The 26,846-nt window shown below is 42.9% G+C and overlaps 1 protein-coding gene across 3 annotated transcripts in view; it reads left to right on the forward strand.

Moving 5' to 3' along the window:
• The first annotated feature begins 2,920 nt into the window (after window positions 1-2,920).
• The window catches only part of LOC125236482 (CDC50 family protein chat-1-like), a 33,874-nt gene continuing 9,948 nt past the window's right edge, over window positions 2,921-26,846 (forward strand). For 2 of the 3 annotated variants that reach the window (XM_048143303.1, XM_048143301.1), the window contains exons 1-9: window positions 2,921-3,053; window positions 4,301-4,377; window positions 6,480-6,577; window positions 8,883-9,116; window positions 10,200-10,321; window positions 11,002-11,115; window positions 12,254-12,348; window positions 12,753-12,876; window positions 15,104-15,262. In XM_048143303.1, coding sequence (XP_047999260.1) covers window positions 9,067-9,116; window positions 10,200-10,321; window positions 11,002-11,115; window positions 12,254-12,348; window positions 12,753-12,876; window positions 15,104-15,262 — 664 coding nt within the window. In that variant the 5' untranslated portion in view covers window positions 2,921-3,053; window positions 4,301-4,377; window positions 6,480-6,577; window positions 8,883-9,066. The remainder of the gene's footprint in view (window positions 3,054-4,300; window positions 4,378-6,479; window positions 6,578-8,882; window positions 9,117-10,199; window positions 10,322-11,001; window positions 11,116-12,253; window positions 12,349-12,752; window positions 12,877-15,103; window positions 15,263-26,846) is intronic. The other variant, XM_048143302.1, reaches the window with a different exon arrangement.

The raw sequence follows: 26,846 nt of genomic DNA on the forward strand, positions 1-26,846 counted from the left end.
CATAGATTATAGATTAAACTAGATAGAGTAGATTGACCAAACAAGAACAAGTGTGTCCACATGAGAGAGCAAAGTTGGGGCTGGTGTCCCGCTCGCACTTATTGCCAATACCAACCATGGACCTTCAATAGAGACTGAGCTCACACTTTTATTGCCATACTAAATTGAACTTTATCACTGGTGCAGAAACCTCTTACCTCTTACCAATGCGTCAGAGGATATTAATACTCTGGCGGCTCTGGCCTCGCTGGCAAAAATAATTTAAGCAGTTTATAAACAAAGGCGCCATACAGATAACTAACCTAACCACAAAATTAAAATAAACAAAAACCCCCGACATAGTGGACCGATTTTCATGAAACATGGCTAAGAACAGTAAGAACACTCCTGACAGTCCTGACTAATTCAGCTTTCAAACAAATAGAACTAAATCAAAATCGGGTCAACCGTTTGGGAGCTACGATGCCACAGACAGACACACACACACACACACACACAGACAGACAGATAGACAGACCGACAGCCACTTCAAACTTGTAACACCCCGTCGTTTTTGCGTCGGGGGTTAAAAAAAACTATTGAATTAGTAATCTCTTTAAGGATGCGCGCCCACGGGCAACACAGTTGCTCGGCGACCTTCGTATTTGTATGAAAAGTTGCGTCGCCTCGTGTGCGCACTTTCATACTAGGTCATGGTCGCAACAAAAAAGTCGCTGCCAAAAGTTGCCCGTGTGGCGCTCTCTAACACTGACCACACGTGTGGGAGGGACACCAGCCCCAACTTTGCCCTCTCATATAGACATTGTTACTAGTCTGATACAGACGACTTTCTGGCCTAGTGATAAGGTTCAATTTAATATTCAAAAAAATTGGTTGTCTGTAAAGTCGGTTTACGGACGGTAGTTTAACGTGATAACGTCAAACATTACAGTAGTATAGACAGGGGCGGTCAGAGTATAGCAAAAGGGGCCCGATTCTGGGACTTTTTTCACGTTTATTTATTTATTTATTTATTTATTAAAAATACACAAAAGTTAACAGTATTTCACCAAAGCACTTATGTGGTAATATAATTATGTACATGTTAAATTGACATAAATAAAAGCAAACACACTTAAAAGTTAAACTATGGTTATTACATTAATCACCTAAGGAGTGTAGAGTCTATGAACCTTAAGAGTTTTCTGTAAAACACACCAACACTATTAGCAAATATGTCAATATCGTCTGTCTCCAACATGATGCGGTTAAGAGCAGCTCGGGCTCGAGCGGTGCGCCGGCCGCCGCGAACAGGCGCCGCCGCCGCCGCGCCGGCACCGCGCCCGGCATGCCAACCACCACATTCGCTCTTGGCACTTGCAGCCCCATTCTCTCAAGCACGGATGCGTCATCTACTCTATGGTGAAACAGTTGGCGGTAATGCATAATATGCAGCAGTTTCCGTCTGGTTTCTAGAGTTTGAAGACCAACCATTCCTGTTACGAATAGAGATGGATACATTTTTTTTTTTTTTAGTTTATTTAGAACACAAACAGTCATAATAAACATCATACATATATGTAGTACATAATGTACCAGAAACTAAAGTAATACAAATAGACCTGGAGGTTCATAACATACATATGAGGTTAACCTAAACAGTAGTTAATAACAACATAGTAGTATAAATACGTAGTTCAGAAATAAGCGCAACACATAAATATGTATTACGATTCCAAAAGCATTGACAAATACAGGCTTCGAAAAATAATTTATGGGTAATATCCGTACAGTCGTTTGTAAATGTGCCTACAGAACTTCCTCTGCACTCTTTCTAGCATAGTGTTTTGTTCTTATTAGAAAGAATGCATTAAAATAAGCATCTTTTATAAATTAAAGTTTTTTTTAAAACCTACTAATTTAGGAGTTAGAGTGGTGCAAAGTTGCAAAATTTTCCCGTAGCATTACTAAGGCGCCAGAGACAGAAAGCGATATCGACGGAGCCCCGCTTATTACAGAAACTGCACAGAATAGGAGCCTTCGGCCGTTTGAAGATACCTAACGAACCTAACCTATACCTATATACCTACCTATATACCTAGTCGTCATTTTGTATCCTAGACCGTTTGCGAGACACGCGTTAATTTTATTAAAGTGCTAGTGCCATTTACTAATCTTAGAACCCTAATATCTCAGTAAATATTAATGGAGAAGAAAAAGTTTATATAACAAAACATCCTTATTTAAACGTGTTCTATATGATTTATCAATATTAACATAGGTTATATTGGTAAAAATCATCGTAAATTTATTAAGTCTCTGGCGCCTTAGTAAATACTATGGGAAAATTCGCAACTTCGTACTGCTCTAACTCCTAAATTAAGTAGGTTTTTCAAACAACTTCATTCTATAAAAGATGCTTATTTTAATGCAATATTTCATGTTTTTAAATTACAAACACTCAAAAATAATAAACACGGGCGCGCCATCTGTCGCAGCTGTGGTGCTTTACTCAGGCCACACGCTACAACCATACCGAGCGCATCGATCAGCCGCTTAGTTCCAACGCGCGCCAATAGATGGCGCTTAAGCTATATTGGGAAACGGGACAATGACGTCATCTTTTTCGTGCATGCTGCCCGTAGTAACGAGTTATTAGACGTTATCACGTCAAAAATGTGTGAACTCTGTCCCTATTACCAATCCCTGGTCATGGTATAATCGTAACAGACTATCGCTCCTTTAAGACAACGATGCACATTATGCTTATAAAATTTCCCACCATCATTTGGACTCTATTATTATTTATTCTGGGCCCCGCCTGCGCCTAGAAAGCCTAGATCAACAAGAGAAATTAAGTGTTATAAAGCTGAGAATAGCGTTCATATGATTAACTGATACTTTTGAATAGACGTTTGACATTGACAGAAGTAGATAAACTTCCCACTCCACTCCCAGAAATACATGGATTTTCCTTAAGTTTTCCTTTTTACCGGTTCATGGTAAATAATATTGAAACTGATAAATTGATAATCTAAATGTTAGTTTATCTTACGGTGCAGTTGTAAAAAATGGTATGCTAAACTTTGTATGTTACTCGCTGTTTATCAGGACACCTTTGTACTTACTTATTCTTGCGAATTAATTATTATGTTCTACACGTAGAAGCATAAATGATACCTACTAGTATTTGGTTTCCTCTGATACATTTTTATTAGTTTACAGAGCTCGTATTTTACCGTATAAAAGAATCCCACACACGCTCTTTAATTGTTATTATTATGGGAACTCTAATGTAACATGATCAATACTAAGAAATTTTACCTCCAAATAATGATTAATTTTACTGTAAGTGCAAACTTGCTTCTGCAGTTCCTTCCATTCCTAAAAATGCGAACCATGTCTACTACAGAAAATATGTGAGTGTAATCATAAATTAAATATAACAAGATCATACCATCCCATACATTAAAATGCGACCGCCTAAGACCGCGCTTACACTCCACCACACATAGATGGCGCCACAAAAAAAATGTCTTGTAGCTTTCGATTATACTTGTAGATGGCGTTAAGTGTCACTTTTGACATAGATTTACGGCTCGGAATTGACGCTTAATGCCAATCTACAAATAATCGGTGGCAACAAGGCATTTTTTGTGGCGCCATCTATGTGTGGTGGAGTGTAAGCGCGTTTGTAGGCGGTCGCATTTTAATGTATGGGATGGTATGATCTTGTTATATTTAATTTATGGTGTAATGCAAGGGCAAAAGTCCCACTTTGTTGATTCCTATAAAGCCGGTTTGTCAATTTATTCATATAAAAATACAATTAGATCTCGCCTTAATGGTAACCAACAAAGTGGGACTTTTCTCAACACACACATATGAAAAATAAGCTTTACCTTTAAAACATTTGACAAACATAGCCAATAATAGTACATTACATCAGAGGCCGGGAAAATGAGGATTTCCGGCCAAGTGGGTATATACCCCGGATAGGGATACGAGGCTGGGAATCCGTTTTCACGCCGAGGCATGTATAGTGCTTTTCTCAAACATACAATGAAATAAAAAAAAAATGCTCTAAAGGACAATATTTTATAAAAAAAAAAGTTACTTTGCAGGCCTAGGCCTAAAAAATAATATGAAATCCCTTTACAGTCCTCTCGAGTTGTTGCGCCCAAAAAGCGATACTTCCCAGCCCATTTTAAGGAACGTAAAGACAATATTTCATTGCATGTTTGAGAAAAGTATTTTTTGACTTTGGGAATAACTTGATTAGTCAATAGACTATCCAATAATATTCTTATTTTGATTTCAGCTTGTGCTCAAAACAAAAATTAATGAAGCTGGAAGAACTATGAATCATTTATGTCATTTATAAAATGACAGACCAAAGTTAGTCACAAATATTTTTTTTTTTTTTTAGCGAAGATTGACTGAGTCCCACGGTAAGCTCAAGAAGGCTTGTGTTGCAGGTACTCAGACAACGATATATATAATATACAAATACTTATAGACATAGAAAACATCCATGACTCAGGAACAAATATCTGTGTTCATCACACAAATAAATGCCCTTACCGGGATTCGAACCCGGGACCGTGGCATAGCAGGCAGGGTCACTACGCGCTAGGCCAGACCGGTCGTCTTTATTTATAAGTCACAAAGGTCAAGCAGTCTGACTCACACACATAACTGCTGCACCACCTGTAATCTTCTCTGCTTTGCCCAAAGGTTGACTGGTAGAGAATGCCTCATGGCATTAAGTTTGCCTTTTGTACACTAAGGCACCGGCCACATCAGAGCGTCGCGTGTCTCGGGGCGCGCAACGGACGTCGGCGTCACGCCACCTGAGTGTAATTCAAAAAGCGTCTCCTCCACAGAGAACCTCCTATAGAGTGGCAATCTTGTATATTTGGTTCGCGATACGAGTCACCAGTGTTTGGGGTGCGAGGAGCGGGCGGGGAATGTGTTAAGCGCGCTGTGATTGGCCGTTTCAAGGACGGCGGGCAGTCGCGCCAGATGAAAAGGGACAGAAGTATGACTGTCCCTCTACTGACGCGTAAGTGGCCAATGTAAGTTGACCTATGCCGGCTCTGAATAAATTATAAATATGACTTATTTGTGGAATGTAATGCCGTCTGTTTTTAAATTTGAGCTTCTTGTTACCTTTCCACACTACAGGTGGACATCTTTAAGGCATCAAAATACCCTTTTCCAATTTTTTTGTGCGAAAAACACGCGCTGCTTTCGGGTCTGTTACTTGGTCGATACTGATCGGGCACGGCGAGCGCCCGCGCTTATATCAGTGCAAATACTAGGAAGGCTGGCGACCGCGAGTCGTCTTGTAATAGATGTCTATAGGGGTTGGTCTGTGGTCTCCTCAGAACATTTTGTATAAGAAGGAGTCAATTCAATTCAATTCAATTCAATTCAAAATATCTTTATTCATGTAGGCCTAGTTACAAGCTCTTATGAATAGTTCATTACATATATATTATGATCTTAATCTAACCTAATTATCAGAGCAATTTATTGTTGTAAATTATTGTTCATAATAATATTGAGTCTATAATATACAATTTCATATAAAAATAATCGTTAAACAAAAAATATATAATTAGGTATATGTATATATAAAAATACATGTCTAGAATATTTCTAGGAAAAATCCAATGTCCAAAAAAATACAATATTAATTTCATCAACAATAATAATAATAATAAACGTAAAAATAAGAAACCATTTCGAATAACAATTAATCCCACGTTGTTTTATCATTCATGTAGTCTTGTGTTGTATAATAAGCTTTGGAAATGAGTACACGCTTTACATGATTCTTAAATTTATTAATTGACAAGTCAGTAATATGATTCGGAAGTTTATTATAAAATCGAACACAATTACCCATGAATGATTTTTTAATTTTACAGAGCCGTGTGAAGGGCACCGCGAGTTTATGTTTATTTCTAGTATTTATATTATGTACATCACAGTTTTTCTTAAAATTACAAATGTTTTTATGTACATACATAATATTCTCATAAATATATTGACAATGCACTGTCATTATATTAATGTCCTTAAATTTATCTCTAAGTGAGTCTCTATGGTTCATTTTATATATTGCTCGAATAGCCCTCTTCTGTAGAATAAATATGGTATTTATCTCTGAAGCACTGCCCCAAAGTAAAATACCATATGACATAATGCTGTGAAAGTAACTAAAATAAACTAATCGAGGACGTAAGACGCGCCCCAGGTGGCGTGGCGGCGCGCCTTACGTCCTTCCTATACAAAATGTACTGAGGAGACGCTTTTTGAATTACACTCAGGTGGCGTGGCGCGGACGTCCGTTGCGCGCCCCGAGACACGCGACGCTCTGGTGTGGCCGGTCACTAAGATGTTCTTCTGTGGAAGAAAGTTTATACAAATATAACTGCTTATATAAATGTTTTTTTTTTTAACATTTTTGTAATCCCTATTATTTATTTCAGAATCAGTTAAAACAATAATTTCAATTGGGGCTGGTGTCCTAGTTGTTGCCACTATTCTGCTTGGGGTTGGAATATGGTGCCTCGCCTTTGTGGATGTGGTTCGTACAATACCTTTATCTTACTCATAGCTAGCACAGTCCCCATCAGATATATTAGTGCAGCCAAGGTCCTCACTGTACCAAGTATTCCTAGTAGTATGTAGGTATACTAGGTATAGTGTTGTGTTCCCAGGGTTCGAAAATATCCGATATTTATAATAAATATCAAAATATCGGATATTTATGATATAATTTATAATACTAACTCATTCTAAATATACAAAATTACACAATAATACAAAATACAATTAACAATAATTAATACTTGGCGTAGGGATGTGACGACCCCATCGCCCATTGGTTTAACCAGTGCAATCAGTCAACGCAGGGCAGCTTGTGGCGAGCTGTTGGGGAACAGCGACCCCACGTACCCGAGTGCTCCTGGGGAGTTCTGTTACCCGTAAGGCGGGTGGGTGGGACAGTACTCTCTACCTCTGGCTTGCCTTGGCTGGTCGTCCAGAGTGGAGTCGTTAGGGCTACATGCCCCAGGGGTGGAAGTGAAAATTTGCATAAGACGCGAGTTGGTACAGTGGCTTGACAGCCACTGGGCAGAAAGCGGTGTACACCTCTCAACACCCTTGAGTTCCCACACCGGTGTTGCCCTTGAGCCATCTTGAATGTCGCTTTTTGTGGGGGCCCATCTTATGGGGACGAGTCACCGTCTGCCAGAAATAAAATTGGATACCATTTTATTAGGCAGGCGTCCGGTTTTTTATCCATAGCCCAGTATTTAGTCCATCACTTTCATCAAAATAGCCCAGTTCATTTTAGATTCCATTAACTCTCAAATAGTCCTTACACCCTGGCGGGTGCTGCCTCTGCGTGTGTCCCATGATACGGGCAAGGGCAGCATCCGCTCGGTGTACCCCTTACATTTCATTAAAGTGTCAAAAGGGCCTCTACGCGTTGGCTTCGGCCCCGCGCACGCCTCCCAAAGGTCCGGAACACCATTGTTCCGTGATGGGAAAGAAATACTTAAAAGCTAAGAAACACAATATCCAAAAACTAAACCATATACAATATCTCGAGTCATTCCCGGCGCAAAAGTACCCAGCACACTCGCAGCGTTCCCCCGTTGAACTGCGATGGATAATCTTTGCACCAGAAATGACCCGGAGCGTGGATCAAGTCCCTTTGCACGCAACCGACTACCGAGCTCCCTTAGGAAGGACCGCGCCTCTGAGCACCAACACCCAGTGGTCTCCACCGCGAGAGGCACAAACAATACCCGCTCAAGCACGCATACTTCTCTCGCTTTTTAAGGGCGGCTGATTCAACTGCTGACCCCGCGCTAACCCCGCTGTGCGACCTAAGTGGGAAGCAGCAAAAGTGCTGACGCATGTAGCATCCCACAGCAAGCACTTCCCTTTCTCCCAGGGCACCAGGGTCATACCATCCGGCCTCTTGCCATCAGATCGGCTAAGACCCGGAGGCTCAAGCAAACATGGCACGTTAGCTGAAATCAACGCCCTGCGTATGATGTCATTCAGAGCGTGATGGCGTGGAAACCTCCCCGCACATCGACAACAACTCAAAGCGTGATGACCATTGCTCTCCACCATGGTGCCGCAAATGCATAAATGAGGTACACACACATCGCAGCCCAAACGGAGAGCAACCGCCACCCGCAATGAATCGTTGTCGAGGAGGGTCCCTATATGAGGGGAGGGAAGCGCCTGCAACCATGCTCCCGACTCCGGACTCGATCCCGCTAGGAGCCTAGCCCGGTCCGCTCCCACTGAGGGCTCCAGCAGGCCATCAAACACCCGCTTCACCCCAACGTCATCCCACAGCCGTTGAATACCCTGTCTCTCAGGCACAGGCGCACCCGGATTGAGAACCTTCCAAGCCTCCAAAGCATCGGCAGCGTAAGGTATGGTTACTCTGTTACTGTCTGTACCTAAGATTTGAGCGACCAGACCCACAACCCCACCCGCCGAAGCCAAGAACGCAGGAAGACTCACGTCCCGCACACGTCGAACACCCAGTCCACCACTTCGAATCGGTAATGACGCTTGATCCCACTGTACCGAGTTAAGGGCAACGTTAAGCAGGGACTCCACAGACTCCTTTATCACATTATCAAGAGAGTCCATTTGGTCAGGGAAGAGCCAAGCTGGAACGGTGCGCAAAAAATATGTGAGCCTGGGAAGTGTAAAAATATGGGTGTTCACATCTTACTCAAAAATATGTCCTATAGCATCTTAGTCCGGTGTAATAAGAGCGTAGTACCGTATTTATGAGACGATTATTTCGATATGTATTTTTGCACTTGACTGTACAAAACCCAAAATTTTTTTTACAGCCTGTGTCAAGGAAACTCGACTGGGAGTACATGCTAGTAAACAAATGTAAAGACACGGAGATAGGCCTACCCTGCGTGAACTTCACGACATTGAGTACACCCGGTCGCAGGGGTTTGTTCAAGTGTGACTGCGAATTCCCTTTGGAGCTCAAGCAGGATCTTCTGGGCGCGGTGACACTGTACTATGAATTGCCAGAATTCGACCAGACCAATGACGACTTATGCATCTTCCAAGTAAGTGCATCCATACTAATATTATAAATGGGAAAGTGTGTGTGTCTGTTTGTTTGTCCGTCTTTCACAACTAAACGGAGCGACGAATTGACGTGATTTTTTAAGTGAAGATAGTTGAAAGGATGGAGAGTGACATAGTCTACTTTTTGACTCTTTCTAACGCGAATGATGCCGCGGGCAAAAGCTAGTTTTTATATAAAACAATTATTAGATTTCTGACTAAACAGCCTTTGGCTATTAGGTTGCATTAAACAGGCATTGGTTGATAATTTTTTTTTATTTTAATTATTGAGTTCCTTTCCTACGCACGCATCGTTTTCATTTCCCAACCGACCGGCCTGGTTCAGTCGGTAGTGACCCTGCCTGCTAAGCCGCGGTCCTGGGTTTGAATCCCGGTAAGGGCATTTGAGTGATGAGCACAGATATTTGTATTTATCTATTTAAGTATGTATATCGTCGCTTATCACCCATAGTACAAGCTTTGCTTAGTTTGGGGCTAAGTTGATCTGTGTAAGGTGTCCCCGATTTTATTTATTTATTTTTTTATTTATTACTTGTGAACAACGGAGTCAAACACGCTAATGTTCTGGCGCCATTTATAGCGCCTGTATGTCGTTTATTTTTTCATACAAACGTTCCAGATTTTAGCTCTATGTTTTTAATACCAGTTCAATATAGCCATTCCCCGTGTCTGTACTTTTTGCTTCTTTTGATATATTGGATTTTCGCTGGCTCTGTCGCTTTTAACAGCGCGATAGAGATAGAAATCTACCTACTAGCGCTTCGTTTCGTGATCGTTTCGTGAGCGTTTGTGCCATTCGGCAGCCACCCACGTTCAATAAGCCATTCCCATCGTCTGTGTTTTGCTTCCATATATTGGTTTTCACGCTCATTGTGTTCGCGCTTAGACCAATGTCGTGGCTGAGCCGTTACACTTACTTAGATAGCTATTTTTCGCTAACATCCGAACAAACGTTCTCGACTATTTGCTCCCTCTAACTACCCCAGGGTTTGGTTAACCCGGGTTATTATTAGGCTTACCCTGGCGACTTTATTGATTATTTTTTTCTTCTATAATTTCAGGGATGATCAGCAGTTGATTGGGAAGCCAGGCGAGCGTCCCGCAGACTCGTGCGGGAATTTCAGCTACAGCAACGAAAAGCCCATTTACCCTTGTGGCGAAATAGCGGACTCCATATTTAACGGTTAGCTAATATAATTAATTATCTAATCTAGGGAAAGATTTAGATATTTCAAAATATTATATCGTCATTAGATATATATATACTTTGAAAAATCTCGTATAGTCTCACACTGATGCTCAAAAGTTGAAACCCTAATATACGCATCCTATACGGACAGTCAATGTAGGTATTAATATATAGACACAGAATATGTAATAAATAGTACAAGTACAGAAGGCTCACTCCTTTGATGTTCACAAAGCCGCCATTCTAAATTCATACCTACATTAACAAACGGACCGCACGCGAGAAGCCGACATTCTATTGCGCCGCGCGAAGGTCGTCACCATGTACTTGTAGCGCGGCGATAGAATCGCGGAGTGAGCCGCCCCTGATATAGATGCGAACGAAGTGTCAGAAATACGTATTCACGACTTATTTGCGCTACGGTTGTGGATTGGCACGTTGTCCACATCTATAATAAATAAATAATAATCAATCGGTGATTCTTCGTCAGACATGTGCACGGCGGCGAAATATGTCACCATATAATAAAGATATAATAAAGATATAATCAACGTGAGTGTAACCGTCCTTCAAAATAGAAACACGAGCGTAGGCTAGCGAGAAAAAATATTTTTACCTACTAGTTCATTGTTGCCTAATGATTAAAATTAATACTTTAGTTTTTTTCTTTTCAGATACTTTTACTCTTAAGAAAATAGTTTCAAAAGACCAGAAGGTGACTCTAGAAGTGGAATATACGAATTTAGTGACAGACGACAAATTGAAATATAAAAATCCTCCAGAAGAAGGTAAGGATGCATTCAAATTAATTTTCTTTTTCAATGAATCTACTCAATCTACGTACCTTTATTTCTTTTTAATATAATAAGACATGTGCCAGTGAATAAAGCCTATACGAGCGTTTTTACATTTACATTATCTGATCCGATATCAGATGTGAGACCAATATCCTATATTTAAAGGCACCATGTTTGACATTTAGTATCGGATCGGATAATTTGAAATCGCACTAAGGCCTACCACTGCAATCGTTCCATTATATCTTATGGGAAAGGTTGTATACAATACATACTAGGTATTTTAACATTTTTCCGCCGGCTTTCCGCGCATGCGCGCAGTATGGAAAAAACTAAAAACGCATTGTTTGACTCTGGAACCATGGAAACGCCTTATAACGACACTGCGGGCGTGCGCGGAAACGCTTTGGGCAGCCGAGCTGACAGTGCAAAACCTTTGAGTCAAAATACAGGAAACAGTGTGAATTTCACGAAAGTTATTTAAGAAAACTATTAAAAACTAAGTGCATGGTCGTAGAAAAAGTATTGTATGCAACGGTGTTTAACTGAGTCATAAATACTCGTGGCGTCTCAATAACAATTTTCGGCTTCGCCTCAAATTGTTACTCACGTCACTCATCTTTTTTGACCTCCATTAAACGCCTGTTGCATAAAATAACCGAGTACCTATTTCATATCAGTTGTAGTGTTATTCCCTTATTCATAAACGTTCACTAAAGTTATCAAGCCGATAAAGTTCGTTTGTCTCTTTCTATCACACAAATACGTCGGAAAGGGACAAACGAACTTAATCGGCTTGATAACTTTAGTGCACGTTTATGAATAAGGGGGTTAGAGTGTAGATTTCGCCATATTTCGCATATATCCTATTTATATTGATCCTGCAATGAGGAGGCACGCTGACATTTTATCCCGCCAGGCGGCGCCTGTGCTAGTGTCTAGGCATGTCACTGTCATTCATATGTGTGAGAGAGTAAAAACATAGCATCTCCTCGCTCTCACGTATGGACTAATAGGGTGGCGCCATCTGTCATAACCTTTGAGTGTGCCTCCTCATTGGGACGTAATTGTAATATTAACAAAATTTCTGATGTATTTTTCTTTACACATGTATTAAACTTCTTTACAGTATTAAAGAACTTTACAAGGCCAATAAATTGGGGCGGAGATCCCGATACAGGGGATTTGCCGTGGGAGATTGGAACGAGCAAAAAAGGCGTTGAGGTAACACCACTGATTAAATAAATCTCTGGCAATCTGTGTAAGAATGTCTTATACTATTTATTTATTTATATTTATTTATCATACAGAAATAGTTTTTACAAAGGGGCAAACTTGTTTTACCGCATATATCACAGAACTAGATGTACAATGTACCTACATAGAAGAAACAATGAAATAAAACTATGGAAGCGGATTATATCGCGTACAATGAATTTACCAAATCATCCCGACGTTTCGAACACTTTACAGCATTCATGGTCAACGTGATTGATTCATTATTCGCGATATCCGTTCCCATAGTTTTATTTAATGAGTAAACTATCGCGGTAACCACAGACAATATTATAGAGGGGTTTAGCAACATTTTATTTTTTAAATTAATACTTTGTAAATTTGTTTTCAAGAACCCTGCGTTCCAAGCATGGATCAACACGAATCTAAAAAGGAAGCCGGTGTGGCGAGTCAAGAACATGGGCGATTACGAGAAGGGGCTGCCTGCTGGAAACTATATCATGTTCATTGAAATGCGTAAGTACATTATTGGTACAGGTCAATTCACAAGAGCTGGCACGAATGGAACGAATGTTTGAATGAAAATATGCATGTGTGTGACAGATTAACCAATAAAATGGTGGCTCTTGACAGTTACGACTGTATACCAATACAGGTGTCACTCACACAATCAAAGTTTCGTTCATTTCATTCGTGCCAGCTTTCGTGAATCGACCTGTACAGACGACTCCTCCTCCTTTTGACGTTCATAAGCGCATTGTAATATGCCTACTTGGAAAATAAATATTTCATTTCATTTCTTGCGTTATCCCGGCATTTGCCGCGGCTCATGGGAGCCTGAGGTCCGCTTTGACAACTAATCCCAAGATTTGGCGTAGGCACTAGTTTTACGAAAGCGACTGCCATCTGACCTTCCAAGTTGCAACCCGAAGGATAAATAGACCTTATTGGAATTAGTCCGATTTCTTTACGATGTTTTCCTTCACCGAAAAGCGACTGGCAAATATCAAATGACATTTCGCACATAAGTTCCGAAAAACTCATTGGTGCGAGCCGGGGTTCGAACCCGCGACCTACGGAACGAAAGTCGCACGCACTTACCGCTAGGCTACCAGTAAATAATAAATAAATATTGGGGACACCTTACACAGATCAACTTAGCCCCAAACTAAGCAAAGCTTGTACTATGGGTGCTAAGCGACGATATACATACTTAAATACATAAATGAAATACATACTTATATAATATACATATAATACATCCATGACTCAGGAACAAATATCTGTGCTCATCACACAAATAAACGCCCTTACCGGGATTCGAACCCAGGACCGCAGGTTAGCAGGCAGGGTCACTACCGGACTGTGAAGGTTTTGATATACACAGGGCCGGATTAAGGGTAGAGCGAGTGGAGCGGCCGCTCTAGGCGCCGAATGGTAAGGGGGCGCCAAAATCGTCTTTCCGTGGGCGCACACATAGCCCAATGGCGAGAGGAGCCGGAAATGAAATTTATTCAGATATTGAAAATCTGGATTTGTAATTGTGATTCAGATTATCTGAAAAGTTGCACCAAAATGCCACCATGTACCACATTCATAAGGTGGGAGCTGTTGCTACAGTTGCTAGGGCGCCGCGAAAGAAGTTTCTAGCTCTTGACGAACCACATTGTTGGGAGGCGAACGACAAAGACAATGTTGCGTCGCTATCCAAACGCTCAGTGTTTATCCACAATTCAAAGCGGAGTTCCTCTTAAAGCCAAAGGCGCAAAACGTCTCACAGAGGCGCAATTTTTTATTTCTAATAATGAAAAAATACAAAGATATAGAACATCAAAGTTCCGGAGTGGGGGTTCTATGTAAAAAATGCACCTAGGCGTGAATTCACGCGTAACTTCACCGCAGTGAACCGTTGTAATTTTTCGTTTACGAGAAATAAGAAAAAATACTTGCCTAAAATTCTTTGATAATCTAACTGACGGACTAATTAGTTTTTTTAGTCGTCTCGCCTATTAACCTATTTAATTCCAAGCTTTGCTCTTCTGCAGTTTTGCAATTAGAGTTGAACTTCTCGGCTTCTCAATGTCTGTCCAAGTTGGCCATTGCTGAAATTTGCTTTTCTCTCCCATGCCTTGCCTTGGCCCTGAACTAAAGCTCAAATCCGACTGTTATCAGTTATTGGTTCCTTGGTCTAGGGCTAGAGCTTGGTTTTTGGCCTCTTTTGTTTCATCACAGCCATTTGTTCTTGTCCACTACTCAATGAACACGCCGCACAGGAAAGCATTACGGCTCAGCCACGACATTGGGCTAAGCGCGACAGCGGTGAGCGGCGGCCATACATTAGAGCGAGACACAGCGATGGGACTTTTCATTCGCACGTATGGTTGCCGCTCACCGCTGTCGCGCTTAGACCAATGTCGTGGCTGAGCCGTTAACCTCGCGTACGTTTGTCCTATGACAGCCAGGGGCTTTTATAGAATCAAGCCCCCCCCCATAAATAATAGGAAAAATTTTCGCGCTCGCTTCGCTCGCACTAACAATTTCTGTCACTAAGCATGCATGAGAAATATTTTTGTAACCTTGTCAGATGGTTGCGACGTTTCAGATCCCCCCAAAAAAAAGGTTAAACAAGGGGGCGCCAAAACTATATCTCGCTCTACCCTGATCGAGTGTGCGGGCCGGCGCTGGATATACATGTATATGTTTATACATATAAATGTAAGTAAATATAACGTGTATGTTGTAGATTACGGAGTAAACCGATACGGCGGACCGCGAGTTATGATACTCGAAGGAATGTACACTGAATCGGTCCGTAGAAGCACGGCTGGCGGCGTCTGTCTCATACTGCTTGGGTTGATCGTACTCATACTAGAAGCTGGATACATATATATGCAACGCAAGAGTAAGTAGTCAAACATATCTATTAAATATATTTTCCCCTCACTAGCTCGGAAACACGTGTTTTTGTCCTTTAATACCAGCGGGTAAAAACGCATTTTATCCACTTGTGGGTAAAGTAATTTGACCTTGAATAAAGTCAAATTAACTGCTTTAAAATTGATAAAAGTATGTGAATCTAGTAATAAAGATGATTTACCACCTGTGGAACTACTGGAAGCAATGATAAACGCATTTTTTGCGTTGTAGTTTCCTCGCTGTTGTGAGGGGAAAAGTTTTGTGTTACACTCGGGTGCAAATGTATTTTACTTCTCGTGAGTTAAAAAACTCGCAAGTTCAGGATTCTATTCTCGAACCATTCGCTTCGCTCGTGGTTCAACTATAGAATCCTTTCACTTGCTCGTTTTTCAATTCCACACTCGGCGTTAAAATACAACTTTGCCCCCTTGTATAACAAATAACTATTACTTTATAATATGTATTGATAGTCTAGTTAAGTAGTGAAACGGTCAGAAGCACGGCTGGTGGCGTGGATCTATTTGGGTTGATCGCACTCATACTTATATTAGCTGGATACATTTTCATGCAACGTAATGTACATGTAAGTAATAGACAGAGCCCGTAACTTTCATGCCGATGACATCAATTTGACGTCACGCTGCATATAGGATGAATGAAATAGTTTTATTGTAATAATTAATGATTATTCATTATTTTCATTAATTATGTACAAATGACTTTAAAAATAAGCTATTCATACGTGGAATAATTAATACCTACTCGATACGTGAAAAGAAAAGGAAATGTCTTTCCCATCACGGAACAATGGTGTTCCGGACCTTTGGGAGGCGTGCGCGGGGCCGAAGCCAACGCGTAGAGGCCCTTTCGACACTTTAATGAAATGTAAGGGGTACACCGAGCGGATGTTGCCCTTGCCCGGTATCATGGGACACACGCAGAGGCAACACCCGCCAGGGTGTAAGGACTATTTGAAAGTTAATGGAATCTAAAATGAACTGGTCTATTTTGATGAAAGTGATGGACTAAATACTGGGCTATGGATAAAAAACCGGACGCCTGCCTAATAAAACGGTATCCAATTTTATTTCCGGCAGACGGTGACTCGTCCCCACAAGATGGGCCCCCACAAAAAGCGACATCCAAGATGGCTCAAGGGCAACACCGGTGTGAGAACTCAAGGGTGTCGAGAGGTGTACACCGCTTTCTGCCCAGTGGCCGTTAAGCCACTGTACCAACTCGCGTCTTATGCAAATTTTCACTTCCACCCCTGGGGCATGTAGCCCTAACGACCCCACTCTGGACGGCCAGCCAAGGCAAGCCAGAGGTAGAGAGTCCTGTCCCACCCACCCGCCTTACGGGTAACAGAACTCCCCAGGAGCACTCGGGTACGTGGGGTCGCTGTTCCCCAACAGCTCGCCACAAGCTGCCCTGCGTTGACTGATTGCACTGGTAAAACCAATGGGCGATGGGGTCGTCACATCCCTACGCCATTCACATCCCTACGCCATAATGATTATTCATTATTTTCATTAATTATGTACAAATGACTTTAAAAATAAGCTATTCATACGTGGAATAATTAATACCTACTCGATACGTGAAAAGAAAAGGAAACAATTTGTTTTGTTTTTATAATTTATTGAAATCAGGGATCGGATACCGGTATTTTTTTCGGAACGGTTCCGTACGTTGACCCGAGAACTTTACTTTAGCGTTTCTGGTTCCATTAACCGGTATTCTTTTTCGTTCAGTGAACGAACGTTTATGAGTGAGAACTGTTCCGAAGAACAGAATTAAATGATACGTTCTTTAAAGAACAGTTCGCGGGAACGGAATTAAATGATACGTTCTTTAAAGAACAGTTCGCAGGAACGAAATTATTTCGGTTTTTCTATTTCCAAGAATTTGAACGAACAGTGCAAGCGGTGTCGGCCACGGCCATCACTTTAGTAACTTTAGTTTGATTTGAGACTAGCGGTGAGTAAACGTGGCGTCGAACTAAACAAATACGTCGAAAACATTCTGCACCACAACCACAATGAAGTAAGTTTTTTTCTTTTAACTTAGTGCTTTCAATTTTACCGATTTTAAAATTTAAGTAATGTCACGACGCTTAAGTATTTATTTACAGGCAATCGTACAGTCCAAGGTCAAATAAGGACGGGACGCCGCTATTAGCAAGAGCGAGCATCCTTATTTGACCTTGGTACGGTCATCTCAGGTGTGTGTGTGTGTGTGTGTGTGTGTGTGTGTGTGTGTGTGTGTGTGTGTGTGTGTGTGTGTGTGTGTGTGTGTGTGTGTGTGTGTGTGTGTGTGTGTGTGTGTGTGTGTGTGTGTGTGTGTGTGTGTGTGTGTGTGTGTGTGTGTGTGTGTGTGTGTGTGTGTGTGTGTGTGTGTGTGTGTGTGTGTGTGTGTGTGTGTGTGTGTGTGTGTGTGTGTGTGTGTGTGTGTGTGTGTGTGTGTGTGTGTGTGTGTGTGTGTGTGTGTGTGTGTGTGTGTGTGTGTGTGTGTGTGTGTGTGTGTGTGTGTGTGTGTGTGTGTGTGTGTGTGTGTGTGTGTGTGTGTGTGTGTGTGTGTGTGTGTGTGTGTGTGTGTGTGTGTGTGTGTGTGTGTGTGTGTGTGTGTGTGTGTGTGTGTGTGTGTGTGTGTGTGTGTGTGTGTGTGTGTGTGTGTGTGTGTGTGTGTGTGTGTGTGTGTGTGTGTGTGTGTGTGTGTGTGTGTGTGTGTGTGTGTGTGTGTGTGTGTGTGTGTGTGTGTGTGTGTGTGTGTGTGTGTGTGTGTGTGTGTGTGTGTGTGTGTGTGTGTGTGTGTGTGTGTGTGTGTGTGTGTGTGTGTGTGTGTGTGTGTGTGTGTGTGTGTGTGTGTGTGTGTGTGTGTGTGTGTGTGTGTGTGTGTGTGTGTGTGTGTGTGTGTGTGTGTGTGTGTGTGTGTGTGTGTGTGTGTGTGTGTGTGTGTGTGTGTGTGTGTGTGTGTGTGTGTGTGTGTGTGTGTGTGTGTGTGTGTGTGTGTGTGTGTGTGTGTGTGTGTGTGTGTGTGTGTGTGTGTGTGTGTGTGTGTGCGTGTGCGTGCGCGTGTGTGTGTGTGTACGCGTGTGTACAATATACACTACTTTCCCATTAATTGTGTCGTTGGTACTGTAGATAGTCAATTACCATAGAAATTACATCAGCTACTATCAACAATGGACCTTTAGGGTCAGTTGCACCAAACCGTCTGTCACCGTTAAAGCATTCGTTAAATTTTATTGTATGGACAGTTCCATAGGCGTCTGCTGCGTGACGATGATGTGTGTGTCAAATGTGGTTGATGCAACGGGCCCTTAGTCTAAAAACGTCACAATGAAAGATGTGAAATGTGCAATTAGTCACAAAAATAAATTGTTTTTAGTATTCAACACTCCCGTGTCCCAGAACTCGAAGAATCCCAATTCATCCAATGTTCTTATACTGCTGCGAGTGAAAGGGGCACTAATGATGATATTTATGACTTGATCGATGCACAGAATGAGCCACTGAGTAAGTACTTACCTATACTAAACCTTCATAAACCTAAATACTGAAACTCTGCCCGGTGGTTCGGTGTTAGGGCTTGCAATTATCCGTCCAATTCGAAATCCGGATGATTCGACTCGATATTTGAAAATCCGGATATTCGGATAAAATGGATATTTCGAATATTTTTTATTTTATTTAATAAATCTCATAATTAGTAACATAATTATGTACTACGATACGAAAAACACGTCGTAGGAAATTGTTATTTTATAATCAGGCTTGAGCTGTTGTTCGTAACCTTAATGTTAGGTTAGGTTACTTAGTTATTTCATTCTTGCCTTTTTTAGGGTTCCGTAGTCAACTAGGAACCCTTATAGTTTCGCCATGTCTGTCTGTCCGTCCGTCCGTCCGTCCGTCCGTCCGTCCGTCCGCGGATAATCTCAGTAACCGTAAGCACTAGAAAGCTGAAATTTGGTAGCAATATGTATATAAATCACGCCAACAAAGTGCAAAAATAAAAAATGGAAAAAAATGTTTTATTAGGGTACCACCCCTACATTTTAAACATTTAAACATTTATTTCAAATAATTTACACGGCATCACAGCTTAAGCCAATACACCGAATAATTAAACTAATTACAACTATAATTACAGAATATGTATTAAACTAAGTAATAAATAAAACCTCAGACAATTTACATGCAAGTGCTGGGAATCCTATCGTCCATCTTCTCACAAAACCTCAGACACTCTCGGCACACATTCGCCCATCTGCATGCAAACAAGTCACACTGTACACAATACATGTAAAGTGGGGGCAGATTTTTTTTTTCATTCCAACCCCAACGTGTGATACATCGTTGGATAGGTATTTAAAAATGAATAAGGGTTTACTTAGATCGTTTTTTGTTAATATTAATATTTTCGGAAATAATCGCTCTTAAAGGAAAAAAAGTGCGTCCCCCCCCCTCTAACTTTTGAACCATATATTTAAAAAATATGAAAAAAATCACAAAAGTAGAACTTTATAAAGACTTTCTAGGAAAATTGTTTTGAACTTGATAGGTTCAGTAGTTTTTGAGAAAAATACGGAAAACTACGGAACCCTACACTGAGCGTGGCCCGACACGCTCTTGGCCGGTTTTTATGAAATGACTTCAGTTGCCCATAAGATATATGATTTTATTTTTATGTAATTTTGACTAATATTTGATATTAATGAATTTTAATGCTAGAGACATAATCTGATTGCCATATGAGGCAAAACGTCATGTTGTGATCGTTTAGATCGAATATTACCTAAAAAAGGTATTACCTACCTACTCCTTGTTTAAATATCAGATTGCATTTACGAGGTTTTCATTGCCGATTTATTCAAATGCAAAAAGAACTATGACATATTACAAACACCATTTAGCTTTGTTAAATAACAAGGCTGAATGATCTTTCTCTCTAATAATTTACACCTCTTATCTTTGATGACTTCGTGACTCCATTCCAGTTACACTTGGGACTCTCGGGTAGACGTTCTTAGCCAGAGGGCCTTACGTTACGTATACAGCGAAAAAGTTTTGGTGTTGCAACACTTGCAACCTATTTTGAAAGGATAAAATGTAAAAGCGTATCTGCTTAACTACTTCATCTTGTTCTGCAGTTCAATACTAAACAGGTCTTCCGCCGCGGGATACATAGAAGACTTCTTTTTGTCAGAAAATTTGAACAGTTTTAGTTCTGTTTGCAATTTATTTATTTATTTATAATGTATTCGGATGCTAACAATAATGAAAGTGCAGCGTTTGATACGGTACTCAGTGTCACTTGATTGATTGAGTTAAATTGATATACATTTACATGAGATTATCCACAAATATTCATGAAAAAACCCTGCCTGCTAAGCCGCGGTCCCGGCGGATTCGAATCCCGGTAAGGGCATTTATTTGTGTGATGAGCATAGATATTTGTTCCTGAGTCTTGGATGTTTTCTGTGTATATAAGTATGTATTTATCTATATAAGTATGTATTTATATCGTCGCCTAGCACCCATAGTACAAGCTTTGCTTAGTTTGGGGCTAGGTTGATCTATGTAAGATGTCCTCCAATATTTTTGTTTATTATTTATTTACTTATAGTCATACTTGTTATGGAGAATTTTTGGCCAAAAGCTGCACTTTTGGATGGAAGCAAGCCGCTTTGCATGGTGATAGTAGACATTATAGTAAACGATTTTTTTCCGAGGATATCGAAATTTCATCTCTTAGGAAGCCGAGCGTAGCGAGGTGTTTTATGAAAATGAAAAAAATTCTATCTTTTTATTGTATCGTCCGATTTTGACAAAACGTATCTCAAATGAAAGGTATTAATTTGTGTAATTTAAAAAAAATACAAAGAAAAAAAAATTAAAAGAAAAGTAAAAAAAAAATAAAAAAAGTAAATTTCCGTCTCGCACTGAATAACTTCAAAGAATGACAGACAAAATGTACAATGTCGATATACAAGTTTTTTTTAATCGAAGACAGATAAATTTTTAGTTGAAAACTGAAGACCGCATCGAAATCAGATCAGCATTTTTTAAGATACAAGTTGCCAAAGTTGGGAAAGATCCTTGAAGAAATTCCTTTGCCAGAAAGTCAGAAATAACATGTTTTTCTGACACAGAAAAATACATAGTAACAGTACACATCAAAATAAAATTAAAAATTCCGAGGATATTATAATTTCATCCCTTAGAACGACGAGCGTAGCGAGGTCGGTTACGAAAACCGAAAAAAAAATCTAATTTTTTTGTACGTCGTCCGATTTTGACAAAACATGTTTCATTTGAAAGGTATTACTTTATGTAACTTAAAAAAAATATTGAAAAAAATTGGAAAAAAATGTAAGATTTTAAAAAAAAAACCTTAATTTTCGTATCACACTGAATAACCGCAAAAAACGGTAGACACGGTGTATTATTTGTGCCGTTTGTATATCCGAGGTCTTTATAGAGAGAGTACGTCGTAGACGTCGCATCGGACCGATAGATGGCGCCATCGTTCGTTGTAAGTCGCTCCGGCGTCTCACCGCCGCGATGTTGGTAGTCCCGTTTTTCCCCACCTGCAACACAAGGCCCCCCGCGCCCCGACTCGCCACCAGCCACCCCCATTGTTTCGTCGAACGCCGAAGTGACCGGTTGTCGCGTATTCCGTTCGAACATTTTTACAGCATGGTGTCTCGAAATTAATCTTTTAGTTTCTATTTCCTTGTTATTTCTGGTCAAACCAGAGTTATTCGTGTTTTTATTTAAAAAGTGGCTTATAACGTTTCGGAATTATGAAATTTTTCAATTTCATCCGTCAATTCTTTCTTCCCTTTTAATTTGCGCTCGTTCGTCTTGAATAATGAGATATATTATGCCTCGCTAGCGATCATTATTCGTCTTTCGGGGTTCTCACTATAGAAATGAACGAGCGGTGCTTTATGATTCTACCCACCTTTTTGTAAGAAAGTTCCATGCTGCAAAAATCGTTACCGTTAATCAGTTTTCTTTTTAAACTATTCGCATTTCCGAGACTAAAGTAGGAAGTGTTATCCGCGTATTAAAAGTTTCGCGCGAGAATATAAGCGGTAACGTAGGTAAGTTGCTCCGCCGGGGACCACGTGCTCCGGGGACCACGTGCTTCGCGACCGCGTGCTGCGCGACCTGCGGGCTGCGGCGGCGGCGGCGGCGGGCGCGGTGGAGGAATACCGCGCTTCAAGGAGGTTTGAATTTCTCCGACGAATGGGTGAGCAGATTCATATTATTTTAGAAAGAATATGTTCGGTTTCCGATTCGGTGCGGAGGCCCCAAGCCACGTGTCGGCGCCGAAACTTACTGTAGCGCTGCGATAGCGCCGCTGACCGCGGCAGTGTTGTCCGCCGCGTCGGCGCCGCCGAGGTTGCGTAGAAGTTGCCTCCTCGTTAACGATGGCCATCTCTGCGGTGCCGCCGAACAACGTTGTGGCCGCCGCATAGGCGCCGCGTGCGACGCTGTAAGTATGTCTGCTGCTGCCCCGACGCGAGCGCCGTGCCGTTAGTGATCAGTCGTCAATACGCAGGCTACCAGCGCGGCCACCTTCTGCCCCCGCCACAACGCCGCGAGCCTGCTGAAGCTGTCCACCAGTATCGCTGGCCGCCACGCTTATGCTGGCGCCTCGATGGTGATGCAGAGCGTTCGTCTGCCGTGACAACGCCGCGATCCTGTTGAAGCTGTCCACCAGTATCGCTGGCCGCCACGCTTATGCTGGCGCCTCGATGGTGATGCAGAGCGTTCGTCTGCCGTGACAACGCCGCGATCCTGCTGAAGCTGTCCACCAGTATCGCTGGCCGCCACGCTTATGCTGGCGCCTCGATGGTGATGCAGAGCGTTCGTCTGCCGTGACAACGCCGCGATCCTGCTGAAGCTGTCCACCAGTATCGCTGGCCGCCACGCTTATGCTGGCGCCTCGATGGTGATGCAGAGCGTTCGTCTGCCGTGACAACGCCGCGATCCTGCTGAAGCTGTCCACCAGTATCGCTGGCCGCCACGCTTATGCTGGCGCCTCGATGGTGACGATGCAGAGCGTTCGTCTGCCGTGACAACGCCGCGATCCTGCTGAAGCTGATGTCCACCAGTATCGCTGGCCGCCACGCTTATGCTGGCGCCTCGATGGTGATGCAGAGCGTGCGTCTGCCTTGACAACGCCGCGAGCCTGCTGAAGCTGTCCACCAATATCGCTGGCCGCCACGCTTATGCTGGCGCCTCGATGGTGATGCAGAGCGTTCGTCTGCCGTGACAACGCCGCGATCCTGCTGACTGTCCACCTGCTGTAGCTGTCCACCAGTATCGCTGGCCGCCACGCTTATGCTGGCGCCTCGATGGTGATGCAGCGAGCTCATCTGCCGTGACAACGCCGCGATCCTGCTGAAGCTGTCCACCAGTATCGCTGGCCGCCACGCTTATGCTGGCGCCTCGATGGTGATGTAGAGCGTTCATATGCCGTGACAACGACGCGAGACGCGACCCTGCCGAAGCTGTCCACCAGTATTGCTGGCCGCCACGCTTATGCTGGCGCCTCAGTGGTGATGCGGAGCGTAATACTGTTAACCGCTGCACAGGCGTCGCAATCCTTCTGCTGCGTCTGCCGTGACAACGCCGCAAGCTACTTGAAGTTTTCCACCGGTGTCGTCGGCCGACACGCTCATGCTGGCGCCTTGATGTCGCCTCGATCGCACGAGGTAAGATTGCAGACGCGGCGACCTTCATCGCGCCACCGAGCGCAATACTGCGGCTGCCGCGAAGGCATCGCTAATTTTCCTGCCGCGTTTGCCGTGACGACGCCGCGAACTCTGTCGATGCTGTTCACCGATGTAGCTGACTGCCACGCTGGCGCCGGTGCCTCCCGCGCTGACGGCGGCGACCTCGAGAGGGCCACCGAGCACGATACTGCGCGACGCGACAGGGCATCGAGACGCCTTTCGAGCTGACGACGGCCGTCTCAATCTCACCGCCGAACATAACAGCGTCTGCTGCAGTGACAAGCTGGTAAGATTGCTGATGTGGGCCCTTGGTGCTGCTAGCCGCCACGCTGATAACGCCCGTCGCGCCTAAGATGTCACGCTCACCGCGAACACTGTCTTCCCCTACAATGGTGCCACGACCACGACTATCCAGGCTCCGTCTGCTACGGTATCGTTGCAGACTCTGTTGCTGACCAGGCTGATACTACCCTCCAATGTGACGCCGGGCGCCGCTATCAGCTGACATCCCGTACACTATGGTATCCACTCTTCTCTTTCCAGTTCCCGTGAAGTACGACTGTATTTACACTCTATTTTGACCAAGGACTCCTCCGTCGCCGAAGTGAGAACAGATAAATTCTTAAGATGCTACGTCCTAACGTGGTTTGGAGACCCATAGTTGAACGAGGTAAGACGTCAATAACCGGACGAGGAGCCGCACTGCTGCGAGGGTGTCCTGACGATGTTCGCGAGCTATCTAATCGGAGAGGCGCCTCGCGAGAAGACCCTGTGATTCCTGTACATCGCTCATTGTGTAGGTCAAAGACATCGTAAAGGTTTGCGGAATTAAAAAAAAAAATCCCTTTCAGAATGTCCAGATCTGAATTCGAGCCAGCGTCCTGCATCCTGAGCGTGCGTCTGTTTACCGGGCGGACACCAAAACCGATCGGCAATCTGGCCGCGGGGGTTCCAAGTACACGACGATTTCCCGGAGGCTTGTGGCGCCCCCTGTCCATTCGAGAGATTAACTTATTCGCCGAGCCTCTAATAAACAAATTGGGAAAAATAAACCTGCTTCGCCTTAGTGAACTTCAGATTCCAGCTCAAAGCGAAAGGGGCCAGGAACTCAGGAGTACTTCAGTAGTTATCATCTGGCTCGACTATACTCAATTAATATAGTGCTTGATTCGATCGTAGAACCTGATTTCATAAATTTCACAACTTTCGTGGTCTACAGAGGAAGGTTGCACCGCTGCAGTTTCCAGCATTACCTCGTACAGCTGCCGATAGCTGTAGGCCAATCGCCCCTGTTTTGCTTGCATCTGCAGCCCGATAAGACCTTCAATAATCGGAACATTGTACGAAGTAAAGCTCTTCCGATGGAGAATAATCTTCAACAGGCGGTGGCGCTGGCGACTGAAGTGACATGCAGCCGGCTTAAGGTTCGCATAGCACTATATGCTATGCACAGTTCAGTTGTATGTTATGTTATGCTGTACGATGGCAGGACTACATCTCTTCTGTTACGAGTAACTACGACAGTAACTGCTGACTCCAACAGACTGTCGTACGAGGTCAGTATGCACCCCCTGGGAGCCAAGTAAGTGACCTTCGGTGACCTCGCCTTCTTCTGCTTCGCCCGTCATCGTACCTCTTCGTCTGCGAGAGCCCTGCATTACGCCGTACAACGGTACGTATTAAGCGTCCGCCACACATAAAGCGCATTCCGCTATCAGCGCGCTGAATGCGCGTGCATTCCGCTCGCGTCCCGCGCGCGTTGCGCTCGCTATCAGCGCTCGTTCGTTCCCGCTAGCGCCCACTGGGCGCAACGCCAGCGTTAGTGCGGTGCACCGCCATTATTGCGCTCCGCCTACGCTCTTAAAGCGCGCATGTGTGGCGGTGTTAAATTCACCCCTTGACCTGCTACCACGACGTGTTCAGCAACCACCAGCGATGCGACACTGACGTCTCCACCTCTCAGTCTACTCTGTCGACCTTCATTGCACGAAGTAGAAATCCGTCGCATCGGGTTTTGGATTAGGTAATGGATTACCCTAAGAGTCAATGACTGACTTAAAGAAATCGACTGATACCTCCGTCCAGTGTAGTAGCAATCGACAGCGCTCGTACTTTTCATCTTCTAGGCTAGTCTTACCGAGCGATCGGTATCCTCAAATGCCCTCACTAAAAAGAGTTCAGAGTTCAGGAGTCTCGCTTGCAACCGCGCTCGCTTGACGCGAAATAGTCTGATCGAAAATACCAGTATTGTAACAAATAGCCCTTGGGCACGTGAGTGATGACCTTTTTCTGTGTTTGATATGGACGTAAGACGTTGGACTTTAAATAGTCATATCAAAGCTAATATTGATTTAGATAATTTTTACGAAGGGTTGACAAAAGCAGTATCAATTACGTTACCCTGCTACAGTACAGATAGTTACACTACTTTTACAGTTAATTTCCACACTTTGTGTCTGAAATTGGGTTTATAACCTGATAAAATAACGTGTCTGTTAATAATAATAGTGTATCTAAGGTTTTTGTATCTTGTTCAAGTCAGCCTCGCCTACATCTTTTTTTTTTTTGGTTTTGATCTGCGATGTATAATAATGTCATTTCTCTAACTATTCGCTGACTAAAGCTAAACGTCATCACGAAAATCTCTTTATGCGTTTCTGGCACCGAGATATTCGCGGATCGAAGGCTATTTCGACTGATACATCTGTCAAATCGGTTCAACTGATTCACTTATTCTTCTATGCTATGCCAATAGGGCTACCAAAGGCTTGCGCGCCAGCTGACTCGCCACCAGGAGATAATAAACAGGTCTCTATAA

This window comes from Leguminivora glycinivorella, chromosome 19, assembly GCF_023078275.1.
Source record: "Leguminivora glycinivorella isolate SPB_JAAS2020 chromosome 19, LegGlyc_1.1, whole genome shotgun sequence".
Lineage (NCBI taxonomy): Eukaryota > Metazoa > Arthropoda > Insecta > Lepidoptera > Tortricidae > Leguminivora > Leguminivora glycinivorella.